At 45.5% G+C, this 14,265-nt stretch overlaps 1 protein-coding gene across 1 annotated transcript; it reads left to right on the forward strand.

Annotated features, from left to right (window-relative positions):
* The first annotated feature begins 283 nt into the window (after window positions 1-283).
* On the forward strand, window positions 284-14,207 carry PPEF2 (protein phosphatase with EF-hand domain 2). Its single transcript, XM_068188216.1, has 16 exons — window positions 284-811; window positions 3,943-4,070; window positions 4,613-4,670; window positions 5,154-5,329; window positions 6,353-6,467; window positions 7,311-7,357; window positions 7,761-7,927; window positions 8,011-8,047; window positions 8,127-8,276; window positions 8,957-9,292; window positions 10,034-10,219; window positions 10,893-11,035; window positions 11,563-11,669; window positions 12,586-12,749; window positions 13,304-13,391; window positions 13,622-14,207. Exons 1-16 carry the CDS (start codon window positions 751-753, stop codon window positions 13,801-13,803), a joined length of 2,145 nt encoding a protein of 714 aa, XP_068044317.1. The 5' UTR covers window positions 284-750; the 3' UTR covers window positions 13,804-14,207.
* Window positions 14,208-14,265: the final 58 nt, after the last annotated feature.

Genomic DNA, 14,265 nt, shown 5'->3' on the forward strand with positions numbered 1-14,265 from the left:
CCTCAAAGTGAGAGACTTCAGAGTTTCACCTAATCTTGCATTAGGATCTGTTTACCCTGACCAGAGCTTCCACAGCAGTGAGCTTACTAAAGTCTGGATGTCTGTCCTTTTACACTAGCAACTGATGGCATAATACACTCTCACGCTCGAGCAGATATGTGAGAATGAAGGCAAGCAGTGTTTAATAAAGCTGGTTATTCTCTTCTGATAGATAACTGCTGTTTTAGGCTTACCTTCCTGCTAGCTGTGGTTAGATTAAATATCAGGTTTGTGTTCATCCCTCATAATGAGTTATCCTTTACAGGGGTCTGTGTGAGTATTTGTCTGCACTACAGCATGTTTGTCTGTACATACTGCTTTTTAATGATTTTTAATAGTTCTTTATCAGTATTGAACAGCTTTTTATATGTTTGCCAAACAATCACAGTACCTATTTTTATGCAAGTAGCTAAAGGTGCTGAACCGATTGCTGTTTATAAATCTCACTTGAAATGTGAAGGAGTGAGACACAAATCCTCATCTGATTGTCTGGGAGTAGCTGGAGAAACCTCATAGTAGAAAATGCACTTGGGCACAAGAGAGGCCATCTGATCGTTGATATTAAGTGTTAATATATTTCATTATAGATTCATGGCACTGTGGGACATGTTGCAGCTGTTTTGATTCTGACCAAATGGTCTTCCCTGCATCTCTTTTGTGGTTTTGGTGACACTGGGCCAGACTGCAACGTTGGAACATCGGTTGGAGAACATGGGATCTGGTAGTTCTGTAGATGTCAAGTACAAGTACTCCCTGCAGAAGTCTGAAAATGGTGAGTGAGTCTAAGAAAAGTGATCTTATCCTGTTTTCTCCTGCCTGTGCTGTTGGGAGGTTGCACTGAATGTGTTTCTCCTCTGGGTTTTCTTCACAGCATTTAAGTGAGATGCTGTCTTTCAGTATTCTGTGACAAGGCTTCTCAGGTGTTAGCAGAAGACAACAGGCTTGAGGAAATAACAGCTATTTAGACGAGGAGTAGGTTAAAATCCACCCAAGCCTAACTAGAGATGAAGCAACATTTAGCATTAACAACTGCTGGATGAAATACTTACTGGGTAATGCAGGTGTTGTCTGCTGACAGTGAGAGAGATGTCACCCTGCTGCTTCCCCTGGATTATTTTCCAAGGCTCTTACTGGTGCAGCCAAAATAAATCTAGTTACAAAGAAGGTGAGATGGTGTGGCTACGAAAAGCTGTAAAGCAAAAAGTGTGTATTTTATCTAATTACATCAACACAGTGCTCTTAATCTCTGCTAATAATCCAGACCTGTTTATGGCTCTCAAAATTGTGGTGATTTATTTTTTGAAGCCCTCTGTCATGGGATCAATTTTGTGGGCGTGTGCCTGTGTCTGCTGTGGAACAAAGGGAGTTGATTAGGAAGACCTTAGATATAAGAAGGAGTTAAAAAGTAGATGAGCAGTCTTGATTGTTTGAATCATGCAGTCATGAGCAGTAGCAGCACAGCAGGATGGGGCAAACTGTTTGCAAGTGCTTGGAAAAGAAAATAAGGATTGAAAGCAGGGATAAGGTTGTGACTCACACTTTTGTTTGCTATTGTCCATTATTGAACAACTCTTTAGATGTAAGTTAGACTTACCTGTCACCCATAGCACCAGAGGTCCATAGACTTTCCCAACAAGTTCAGGGTTATTTTAAGATGAGCAAGTGTAACACAACACTAGTTACTTACTTGAGACCTTGTACTACACCTGATACAACAACAGTTTCCCACTGCAGTAAAGCTTTGAATTTCTACCATTTGGCTCTCAGCACCCTTCAGATTTGGCCATCTGCTTAGGGCCTTCTGCCCTAATGCAGTGTGCCAGATGTCATCCCTGTCTCCCCTGTCCAAGGTCTGAAGGCTGTTTTCAATGTACAATGTAGGAGCAGAGTTGTTCAGCTGGCCTGGCCTTGGAGTGAAGTCTGGTTTGAGTGCTGCCACTTTGCTATGCTTTCAGCAGCTTATACCATACATGGTTTGGATCATCATAAAATGTGGCTAAATCTTTCTCTTCTTTGTTGATTCTTCCCCCCCCCACCCCTCCCCACCCCCGAGAGATACAAACACTGCCAGATATAACTCACCCAGGTAAACTGCTAAATTAGAATACCTGGCTTTTTCAGTTGCAGAGTCAGTCTCCATAAAAGCAGAGTAAAAACCAGTGCCTTGCCTATCTGAGGCTTAAATGCTGTTGTTGGTGGTATTTATGCTAACTGTGCACTTGATAACATGTCTTTCATAGGTGTAATTTTTACCGTTTCAAAGGTTTTGGTTTTCATTGGTATGCGTGGAGTTATCACAAGGAATTTTTTCCAAGCCCAGCTGATCAGTGAGCATTTTCTCAGCAAGAGAGAACGCAAAGAATACACAAGTTATTCCTGAGTTAAGGCTTGCCAAATCTTACCTTCTTGCCCACAACTTCAGGGTGTCTCGCACCTCTGCTGAACAGCAACTGTAGATCTTCCTTTATTGTACTCTGCAATTCCCAGTGCTGAAAGAGAATCATGATTTAAAAGGATCATTATTTTCCATATATAATCCATTGAGATACCTTCTTTAGGGAAAGGTCTCTGTTTCCTGCTGAAGTACCTGGAGGGCCATTTCTTGTGTAATTAATGCAAGCTGATTGAATATGATCTCTTTATCTCTTGCCAGTGTATAGCTGCCTTTGGGTAGGGGTGAGGAATTTTCCTTTTTAATGAAGATTTTCCCACACACCTCCCATTGCTCTCCCTGCTTTGGTGAATGAGACAGGGGAATACACTTCCTGCAGCGGCCCTAGCTCCCTACCTCTGTTGTTTCCCTTGGATTTTGAAGCCAGCATGTGGAAACAGCAGTCATCCCTTTCCCCCCTCAGCTAAAGAAGACAGAAGCAGTGTTAGAACATGTTCTAAGTATAGGGCTCACAGGTAGGGCTCCAGAAAGGAACAGTAAGGGATGCAGTGTAACCCAAAGAGAGATGCCAAGTAGCAGAGCTGGTCCAAGTGGGATCAAGGACAGCTAAGGAGGATGAGAGATTCTAGATGTAAAATTCTGTGGCAGAACTTGAAAAAGGAAATGTGAAACTGCACCCATGTACTTCACTTGAAACATGCACACACCCCATCTGAAATAATTTTTGAAGAGAACACACTGGAATTGGGGGAATACAGAGGCCATGTTTAAAAGAAGGGCAGATAGCCATAATTTGGGAAGCATTTGGTGTCAGCACTGGCTGAACCTCAAACAGGTATCTGAAAATTGTGGCATCTCATTCATTTTGTGCCATTAACGGCCAAAGTTCTGCCTCCCCTATTTCACTGTGGGTGTAGTTTGGTCTTTATTTTATTGTAAGGTAATGGTATGTTGATATTTGTGCTACTATAGAGTCCTTCTAAAGTTTTTCCTCAACTGCAAAAGCTGAGGCATTTATTTGGCATATGGAGAGGTTAAATATTTTTAGGGCTCTAGAAGGAAACTTGGTATCCTGTCTTCCCCCAACTCTTTGCATGGCCTCAGTTAAAATTCTGGTTTCCTGAAGCCCCAGCACCTAGAGATGGTAAGATGGATATAGAAATTATCAAGGTAGGTAGAAAGGGAGGATATTGTAATAATACTGAAGAACATTTTAGGGCTTTCAGGCCCTAATAATGCAGTGTTAACGCTGGTGCTGAAGGAACCAGCAGCAATTGGTTGGAAGTGCTTCAGAGGTCTCTGGTCAGGCAGGGTCAGGTCAACCTCTTGCAAAAAAAAGAAGACACAAAAAGAGGGGTTGTTGCTCTTAGGCACAAGAAGACAATTCCTGGGAACTTTTTCCTGAAAAGGAAAGATTCTCTTCCATGTTGAGGGGTGGAGAAGGAGCTGTTGCAGGTGCCTCAGCTGCAGGCAGTGCCGCTCAGCAGCTTGGTTCTGTTCTTGTCCCCCAGCTTTCAAGGCAGCTGTCTTGATCCAGCAGTGGTATCGGCGCCACGTGGCTCGTCTGGAAATGCGCCGCCGCTGCACCTGGAGAATCTTTCAATCCATTGAGTATTCCTGCGAGCAGGATCAGATCAAGGTATGGTGCTGAGGAAAAGAGCAGCTAGGAAAACACATAGGAAGGTGGTTTTGGTGCCAGACTGCCTTTCTGGCTGCTGGCTGGTAACCCTCTAAGTGCTTCAGTGGGCCAGGCACTGGGTTTCCTGCCCCTTTTTAACCTATTGATTCCCTGCCTGCATGTGTTGCATAAAACAAAGTAATGAACTTCAGAAGCTAGCCACAAGAGCCATTTTACAGAGCTTTTCTGGAGTCTGAACACAACAGGCAAGTCTATTTGGTTCGTTATGTTTTAACTTTGATTAAAATTCTCTTACATGGCTGCTTCACTCTCAGGGAGAGGAAGGGCTCATAGTGTACTTCTGCCTGTGGCTGAAGGTAAAGCCACTGTTTTGACTTCATTTTAAGAAAGTCAAAACTTAAATTGGTACAATGAGAGTTGCTGTATATACCAGACAGCAAGAGGAGGGCAGAGGTAAAACTTCCAGAAAGATGATTATGATAGGTTGCTACTCTGTTGAATTTCATTCTGGGGTGAATGATGGGCTTTCCCTCTTCCTGCAGCTTCACAACTTCTTCAGTTACCTCATGGACCAGTTCACACCAAGCAGCAGCAAAGAGAGTAAGTTTGTGTGCTGTTTGTAGATGTGGCACCAGCAGCTCCAAAGGCTGCACCCTGTATAATTCATTGCTCAGTGTTGGCCAATCTTCAGGATGGCACATGTGGCCAAGAGTCTCAAGAGTGATGGCATCAGGATTAGAGAGTTTATTGTCTGGAGACTGTGAGCTGTGTAAGGGATCTGGGGCAATTCCTGCTCTTAGGAGCTAGAAGGAGGCATAAAGGTTCAGTATGTTCTCACGGAATCACAGAACGGTGAACACTGCACACGGACATTTGTCTCTGCAGCCTTTCCCCCACTACAAGTTTTGTAGCAGTGCCAAGCAGTACCCAGCATCCATGGCTGTGATTGCTCCTGAGTGCCAGCCTAACTAAACAGCTCTTCTGTAGCAAATTACTAGGATGGTACCTGGAGCCACTTAACTCCTTTTTTGTCTGTTTCTCTATTTTTTTTTTTTAAATCAACACCACTAATCTGCTGTCCAGGGGATTTTATCAGTCGCATGTTCATAAGTGGGGAAAGCTACAAAGAGGCAGAGCTGGAAAAATACTGTGACTATGAATCCATAGAGGTGCCAGACTCCTACACTGGACCCCATCTCTCTTTCCCACTCCTCCCTGACCATGCCACGGCCTTGCTGGAAGCTTTCCAACAGAAACAAGTAAGGATCCCAAAAAGGTACCATGTTCTCCCCTTCTCTGAACAGGGATGTAGGATAGATGATTTGGTTTTAACTTTCTTACCAAGCTCATTTGACTGAGTTTAACAAGCTGGCTAGCACTTAAACAAAATCGGGTTGGAAACTATATGGTATTTCCTAATGCCATAGAAATGTTCTTCTTCCTGAAAATATACTCCTGACAAAACTGAACACTTTTTGTAGGGGTGTACCAATATTAACCCGAGTTTCATTTTAAAAGGGGAAAATCAGCAACAGCTCATGTTGAAACTTTTCATCATTTTTTGTTCAAATTTCTCAATTTGTAAATAAGTATAGGATGGCCCAGAGGGAAACAGCCAATTACAATGTTTTGTGCTATGCAACCTGGACTCTGGTTTAAAATGTAAATTGTGAATTTTTGATGAGGAAGCCGAGTACCACTCCAGAATTAACAAGACAAGCCTTCATACAACTGCAGTGTTCTGCTGCCGTCCCTCAGCTGATGTGCTAGACTGCAAACTAGGCCAAAATATTCCTTCTCCAGAAAGAACTCATAAACCAAAGGTGTCCCATGTCCCAGCTGCATTAAATGCCTACACCCTGACTTAGAGCATATCTGTCACTGCAGGACATGTGGTCACTCACCGACTGGTTCAATGTGGAGAAGCTAAGAAAGATCTAGAGGAGCAACTTTCTTACCTGTGATATTGGGGTGGAATTTCTGCTGCTCCTGGAGGTGGTGTAGCCTAGTGGGTATAGCCTTGTACACAAGGTGCTGGTGCTTTAGGGGTTGCCTTGCCAGCCCTCTCAGTGCTGAGGCTGGCCTGCCTTGTGCAAGTGTTTGCCATCCTGCTGTGTCCCAGTATTTCCCTCATCTTGTTTGTAAGCCCATAGGTCAGCACAGACTGTCATCCCAGGGAGAATTTCTACCATCCAGGCTATCCTGGTGGAGTCTACAGCCACAGTGGTGCTACTCAGAGGCCACTGATTTCCTGCTTTAATCCCTTCACTTTCTCCTAGTAGCAGCTCCATGCTCGCTATGTCTTAAACCTCCTGCATGAGACCAGGAAGCACCTCAAGCAGTTGCCAAACATCAGCCATGTCTCCACCTGCTACAGTGAGGAGGTCACCGTGTGTGGTGGGTCCCTTGCAGCCTCTGGGGTGGAATGCTCCTATGGGAGGGTGGGGCAGAGAGAAAATGATAGCAAGAGCACAGTGCCACCCTCTGTACTGAACGTGATACACAAATGCTCTCTTTAAGCAAAGTGTGTGGTGCCTTGAGAGGCAGCTGGGTCTGTCTGAAATACCCAGGTAGCCTTTTTTCTTTCACCCCAAACTTGGAGTTGTTTTACTAAACCACAGAAACCACATCCAGCTGAGGACTGGTCACAAAACTTGGTAGTGGTCTGACCTGTTCTGTGGTCTGTGATTATTTAAACAACAAAATCCTGGAGGTTTTCTGGGTGAGCACCAGCGCGTGCATGCAGATCCAGAATGTTAACGCCTCTTTGTGTCCTGTAAGTAAATTTGAGACAAAGCTTTTTACTTTTTTCCTACTCTGACTTATGTTAAAATGTTGAGATCTTTTTGAAAAATACATAGCACAGACTTTTGCATGCAGTCAGCCTCTGGAAAACAAACCTGTCTCTCCAATACTATGTTAAATGATAATTAGATTGTTATGTTCAATGCAAAGCTTGCTCCCATATAATGACAATCTTGTGCCATGTTGTGCTATCACAAGAGATAAATGAACAAAGCTTCTAAATCGGTCTTCAGCAGATGGTGTAGGTTTTTTTACTGTCCTTCTCAGACTTCAGCTCAAGCCTTACATTGTATCCTTTTCCTCTAAGCTTGCACTTCCCAAAGTATTTCTGAGGTGATTAATTTGTAAAGGACATAGTTTGTAGCAATTTACATATTGGGGGTTTTTTAAAGTTCAAGGTAAACATATTGTGACTCATCTCCTTGTGCCTCTCAGGAGACTTACATGGCCAGCTGGATGACCTGTTCCTCATCTTTTACAAGGTAGGCACTAAATTTGGAGAGGGAGGCTGTCCAAGCATTGCAATGGGTATCCCATGGGTCATGTTGAGAAGTGTTTGCAAAACTGGGCCATTCATGTGCAATTCTCCAAGTAAATTAGATTGGTTTTAAATGGCTTCACAAATCAGTAGCTTATTCCCTTGCTGACTAGAAAATCTGATATCCATGTCCATTTTATTAGTGCTAATGGGTGTTTTTCTAGTGCTGATACCAATGACAACTCTTTGTGACTGCCAGTTTCACTGCTGGGGCCCACAGGATAAAGATGAGCAAGGATCTGTTGTAATCTGGGACAGGAGCGAGAGGCTGTAGCTGGGGGGAGGGCATATGGACACCTTGGAGAGGCCTCTCCAGTGACATCTCTACCCGTTCCTTGCTTTTACAGAATGGCCTTCCTTCCCCTTCCAAGTCCTACGTGTTCAATGGGGACTTTGTAGACAGAGGCAAGCAGTCCCTTGAGATCCTTGTTATCCTCTTTACCTTCCTCCTGATCTATCCCAAGGAGGTTCATCTCAACCGCGGGAACCACGAGGACCACATGGTGAACTTACGGTATGGCTTCTGTGCAGAGCTGAGCACCATGTCGGGGGTCTTGTGCAAAATCCCACTGAGCTTCTTTTCTCCTGTTCCTTTAGCTATGGTTTCACCAAGGAAGTGATGCAGAAATACAAGGTAGGCCTATGTTTGTCTCATTTACCATGTGAGATGTGCATTTAGAAGACTTGATGATCTCTTTTTTTCTTTCTCTCAGGTGCATGGGAAGAAAATCTTGAGGATGTTTCAGAATGTCTTCTGCTGGCTGCCCCTAGCCACCCTGATTGATCAGAAAGTCCTCATTATTCATGGGGGCATCTCTGACACCACGGACCTGGAAATGCTTGAGAAAATTCAAAGGGACAAAGTAGGTTTTATTTTCCATTTATTGCAAAGACAACAGTGTTGCTCATTTGTGGTGAGAAGCTCATTTCTACATGTCACCTTAGCTGTTGACAAGACAAATCTAACAGATGGTCACCCTAGACAAGGTTGTGTTCAGGTATAGGCTTTGGTTTATTAGTGTGCGTGCAGGAACTGTGAAGGGATGAAACACTCTTGGTTTCTGGAATATGTGCTGCTGCGGAAGTAAAAATACAGTGATGATGAGACACTGTCCCACAGTTCCTTAGCCTGTTTTTACCCCCTAGATTTCCAGGAGTTTGATAAATCATTTAACTTGTCTCTGCCTCACTCACCCAGTTGGGAAATACCCCTTTCCTTCTCCAAATAAAATCACAACTCTTGCATTAGTCATTAATGCTTCCTTTGCTCTGCTGCCTAGTTCCCTTTGCAGATGAAATCTGTGTGCAGGAAGTCAATGAGGAAGAATGAGATGTGATGGACATGGGGCCCAGCTGCAAACCCAGGATGGCTTGTCGGAGAGGATGGCACTAGTAGTTCCCCATAGTCAAGCAGCAGTTGATGGCAAGAAGGGAGTGGGGCTTGGAGGCTTGGATCACTTGAAGTCTGCCAACGGAACACGTTAGAGCTGGAGGTCTAGGTTTCATGCTGTGTAATCAGCTCTGTTTCTCTCATATCTTTCAGTTTATTTCTGTGTTAAGGATGAAGAAAAGAAGGGAATCGAGTAGAAAACCAGAAATACGGGCCATAAATGGGGAGAGCGAATCAGGCACTGATGCAGCAGGGAATGAGGCAGCTCCCAGGTTATCTCTGCAGCCCCAGTCAGTCCAGGCTCCTAGCACAGCCAATAGGCTGGAGTTCTCCAGGTGGCTCCGGCAGACAGTGCAGGAACAAATCGACACGTGCCGCCGGCTGGTGGACATCAGCGAGTCAGAGCCAGAGGAGCTCACCTATTCCAGCATGGTCTCCTTGAAGGATGTGGATGAGCCATGCTGGACTTGCCAGGAGGAGTGGAAGCAGGTGAGGAGTCTTAGCAGAGTCCTGAGCTGGGTGTGCTGTGAGTGCCTCCTGCAGCAGTTCAGTGGTAGGTGGCCAGGACAGACTGCTCTATGAGGCCGTGGGGATGTTTCGCTGGGTACCTTTGTTACCTCCTGGTAGGAGCAGCTAGGGACTTCCTTTCCTTGTTTTTCCAGCCTGGGAGTCTCTTCTGTGCTCTCTGAAACCACTGTTACTTAGTTGACATTACATGTGACCTTCCAATGCTGCACACCTTTTCACTATAGCACTATATATTGAAATCGGGGTTAAAGGGATTAAGTCTTAATCCACACAGTGGTTACTGAGTTAGCACTTGTATTTCTGGAGGCTGTGGAAGGTCCTGGCTAGAGAACAAAGGCATTTTATACTAAGCCTGCTAATGGCCTCAGGATCTGCTGGTTGTTCTTGCCCCAGAACTTGTGTTTTGGGGTAGAGGAAGACAGGGAAGGCTCTTGGACATCTTAATGCTAGCAAAGGCAAAGCTTGTATCAGGCCTGACTTATGCACATCCCTCTTTTCCCAGACACTTTGGATGCGCCTGTAGCTCATGGCCAACAATATTGCCACTTCTGAGGTGGCCCAGATCTGTGACAGTCAGCTCCTGCATTCAGCTGGAATGCAGGAAAAATGTCTGCTCCCTTGCACTCTGGTTGTAGCAGCAGTCTAGGGAGGGATTCTGAGACTGAGCTGTATTTGCTTAGTGAACTTTTCCAATTCTTTCAGGTTTTAGACATCCTCTGGAGCGACCCCATGCCTCAGGAGGGCTGCAGAGAAAATAAGGTGCGAGGTGGTGGCTGCTACTTTGGGCCTGATGTGACGGAGAAGTTCCTTGACAAGTATAGCTTGCAGTTCCTCATCCGCTCTCACGAGTGCAAGCAGGAGGGCTACGAGTTCTGCCACAACCGCAAGGTCAGTTGGGGGTGATGTGAAGGGTACTTGGGTTTCCATCCTGCCAGGGTGCAGTTTCTGGGAGGGTGGCTTGTCTCAGATCTGCATTTCTTACAGTGGGGCTTTAAACACATGCAAAATCCTCAAACAGGCTTATCGGGAGTTAAGTGAAGTGTGTTTCCATCTGAAGTCTTGGTTCAGGGCAATCTGTAGCCATCTGCTCTCCTGGGGGACATGGCTGTGCAGACAAACTGTGTCCTTGTGTGTGGTGCTTGAGAAAAGATCTGAACCCACTTGTGCCATGGCCCGCACTTAGTGCAGTTGTTCCTGCAGATGAGCTACAAAAGGGTGCTACTGAGCTGCTGCAGCCAAGTTCTGTTATCAGAAGATGCACAGTCAGGTCAGTGGCTTCATCAGGGCACTCCAGCTCTGGAGAGTGGAATTGTTGGGAGAGAGCACAGGAAAATTGAGGAAGCCCAGCATGTGGCCAGATCCATGTGTAACCAGTGCCGCCCATGAGGAACTCAGACCCGCAAGGCTTCCAATCCAACTGCCACCTGTCTCTCCCTCTTTTCCATATAACATGGTGCTTTCAGTCTGTGGACTCCAGAGGGGATCAGGTGTGTTGTTTACACATATATAAATATTATAGGATGTATGTACTGACTGCAAATGCCTTTTTTTTTGGGATTAGGTGCTGACCATCTTTTCAGCCTCAAACTACTATGAGATTGGCAGCAACAGAGGAGCCTATGTGAAGCTGGGACCAGATCTCATCCCCCACTTTGTTCAGTACCAAGCAAACAAGACAGCCCATATGCTCACTATGACCCAAAGGCAAGGCTTTCTAGTTGCTCTGTATTCGCCAGGTCAGAAATCCCGAAGGGAAACCTTTGTTGAGCTTTTAGAAAGTTTGACTCTGGAGATGAACTTTCAAAGCTTGATTTTTCTAAAGAATAGCTCTACAGGAGGGATTACGCTTTGTACTTGAAATTACTGAGGAAAGCTCAAGGGTTGAGAAAGGATGGTCAATAAAATTCCAAAGGGATTTTTCTAAAGCTTGTTGATTTTTTTCAGCTCCTCTTTTCCATGTCAGGTTTTAACTTTTGACCTTTGCTGAGGTTCTTTTTTGCGTGGTTACTTCACAAATGAATGCAGGGACTTGTGGCTGCAGGGAACTGTGCCCTGGGCATGCAGTGCCTTGCCACAAGCACTGAGATGCAGCTGTAGCTGTGCAGAGCAGTTGTATGAGGCTCTGGGCAATCTACGGACAAGCCAGGTAGAGCACTGGGAGGGAAGGTGCAGTTTTTCTTGTGATTCATGGCAAGTCCTTCAAGTGCTTCTCTCTGTTCTGCATCCTCCAGAATCAGCAGAGTAGAGGAGTCAGCCTTTCGAGCCTTGCGGGAAAAGCTCTTTGCTCACACCTCAGCCCTCATCAGTGCCTTCAGGTCCTACGATGGAGACAATACAGGTAACTCAGAGCTGAGGGACATGTGGGCTCATTGCAATAGGGCTGAAGGGACTAACCCGAGTTTGTGGCTGGCTGGGAGACTTCTCACTGAGAGTTGTCACCAGATGTCATGGGGAGGCTGTATCAAGCCTTGCCAGAGGTCATTTGCTGTTACTCAGTCTTTGTGGATGCCTCTGAGTGACATCATAAAGTGGGGGTGCTGGAAAAGCAGTATGTCATTAGCCTAAGGTGTAGTAATTGAGGCTGGTCCTAGAAAAGCTCCTTGCAGCTGGAGTACTGATCAAGCCTTAGGAAGATGACCTGGAACATGTCTGTTGTGTCACTTGAGAAGGGCTGGGTGGTCTCTAGAGCCCCTTCATCCCTGGAGTCCAAATCACTGGGAAGAGGAAAGCAAGGGATGTCTTTGTTGGCAGTTGTCTCTGTCACAGCCTTAAGGAAGGAGCTGAGAGTTCCTGAGGCAGACAGGAGTGCGGTGTTGGTGCAGTGACCAAGAGGTGTTGCTGAGAACTGTCCACTGGTGGGCTGGGGGAGAAAAGGGATATGGTGGTTGGCAGAACTGCTTATAGGGAGAACTGCTTTCTTGCTTTCTTCCCTGCCAGCAAAACTGTTCATAGGAATCCAGCTCAGTTGTTACAGTCACTGCTAAAATGGGCAGTGGCCTGCAAATTTCTAATGAAATACTCAAAGTTAGGGTCTTGCATTTGTTCAGATGTTTGCAGCCTCATAGCCTTGATTTGTTAAAATGATAAAAAGCTTGCTGAGGCTTGGATGGGAAGTGTATGTGTGCCTGCACTGCAAAATAATGATGTGCTTGTCAGCAGCACCTAGACTGTGTGTCACTGTTTCAGGGTTCATCTTTACCTGAAATGTGCTTTCTGCTGCCTATGTCCCAGAGGTGTCTCCCTTTTGTGTACAGGAAAGATCACTCTGAGCAACTGGGCGACAGCAGTGGAGTCAGTGCTGCGGCTGGGACTGCCCTGGCGAATGCTGAGGCCACAGCTGGTGCACAGCACTGAAGATGGCATGCTGGAATACAAATCCTGGCTGGAAGACCTGGCCATGGAGCAGAGGAGCCAAGAGGTAAGCACTCAGCCTCTTCCATCAAAGCATGATGTGAGCAGCTGCTCACCAGATACCCCACATGTACAAATCAATTGTAGTACAAAATGACAGTGGATGGTTCCTGCATAATCCAAAATCACACTGAAGTTGATAGGAAGTCTTGCCTGAGCTCAAGTAGTCCTGAGGCACCCAGCCCATTTTTACAAATAGATGATGGATGTGAAATCAAAATTAAGAGGTAATTTTGGACACAGGCTTGTGAGTAGGAAAACTGTATTCCACTCTCCAAGTAGCAGTTTCTTAATGATGCCCAGCAAAGGCAGCTCTGCAGTGGTTATAAAATGCAGCCTGGCTCACTGTTAGCACAGAAGAACGCTGATGGGAAGGGACAAGTTGCTGATGGTATGTTCTGCAGCTGCACAGAGGACCCAATTATCACACACCTGGTAGATAAGGCACTGCTGGCAAGTTCTTGAGAGCAAAAAATATTCTTGTTTGTGGACACATCTGCAGTAATAACTCAGAGAGAGCAGAGGTGTCAGAAAGATAAAAACTGTGATTGTGTCTTTCAGCACATCCAGTCGAGCTTGCTGGAAGTCATTTATCGAAACAGATCCAACTTAGAGACCATATTCAGGATCATAGACAGAGACCATTCAGGTAAGCAGGTGTGCAGGGACTGTTGATCACTGCCTTGTATTCCCTTCTGCTCTGGAGCTTCCTTTAGTATGCGTAAAGGTGCTTTTATTTAAGCTTGGGTCCTCCTGCTCCCTCCCACATTTCTGAAATGTCCATTTGTATCATAATACTTTGCTGCTTTAAGCTGTATTCCAGCCAGTGCTGTCCACATTAGGAAATGTAGCTGCAGCATGTAAAACGCTCCTCCACAGGTCTCATCTCCTTTGAGGAATTCCAGCAAACCTGGAAGCTGTTCAGCTCCCACATGAACATTGAGCTCACGGATGATGGCATTAACGACTTGGTTCGCAGCATTGACTTCAACAAGGATGGGAACATTGACTTCAACGAGTTCCTGGAAGCCTTCCGCCTGGTCAAACAGTGCCCGTCCTGAGAACCTGCCGAGGGTTGCCACGTCCCATACCTTGAATTCTACAAAGCCAGGACTGTCCCACCCTAACCTAGAGAGTGCCTGCAGATGGCAAGCAAGGAAAGGGAAGGCAGGTGCCCAAAACAGACATCACTGCAGGGGAGAGCTGTGACCCATCTGGGGAAGCTAACAGGTGAAACAGATGAGCTGCACTTCAGTTTGGACTGCTTTTAAAAGAAGCTGTGTTTTAAATAGTTTCCTGCTCAAAGGGAAGATGCAACTTAGCTTCTCTTGTCAATGTGAGAAAAGGTAATGGGTGTATTCAAGAGCAGTAAACTGGAAGTCAATGTATTACTTGTAGGCAGTGTTTTAAGGAGGTAGCACCTGTTTGATCGCAGCTTTCCTTTTAATAAACCATTTTTTCTAGACTGCTGTTGCTTGGCTGTTCATTTGTTCTCTAGTTATCTCTGTGAGCAGCAGTGCTGT

This window comes from Anomalospiza imberbis, chromosome 4, assembly GCF_031753505.1.
Source record: "Anomalospiza imberbis isolate Cuckoo-Finch-1a 21T00152 chromosome 4, ASM3175350v1, whole genome shotgun sequence".
Classification (NCBI taxonomy): domain Eukaryota; kingdom Metazoa; phylum Chordata; class Aves; order Passeriformes; family Viduidae; genus Anomalospiza; species Anomalospiza imberbis.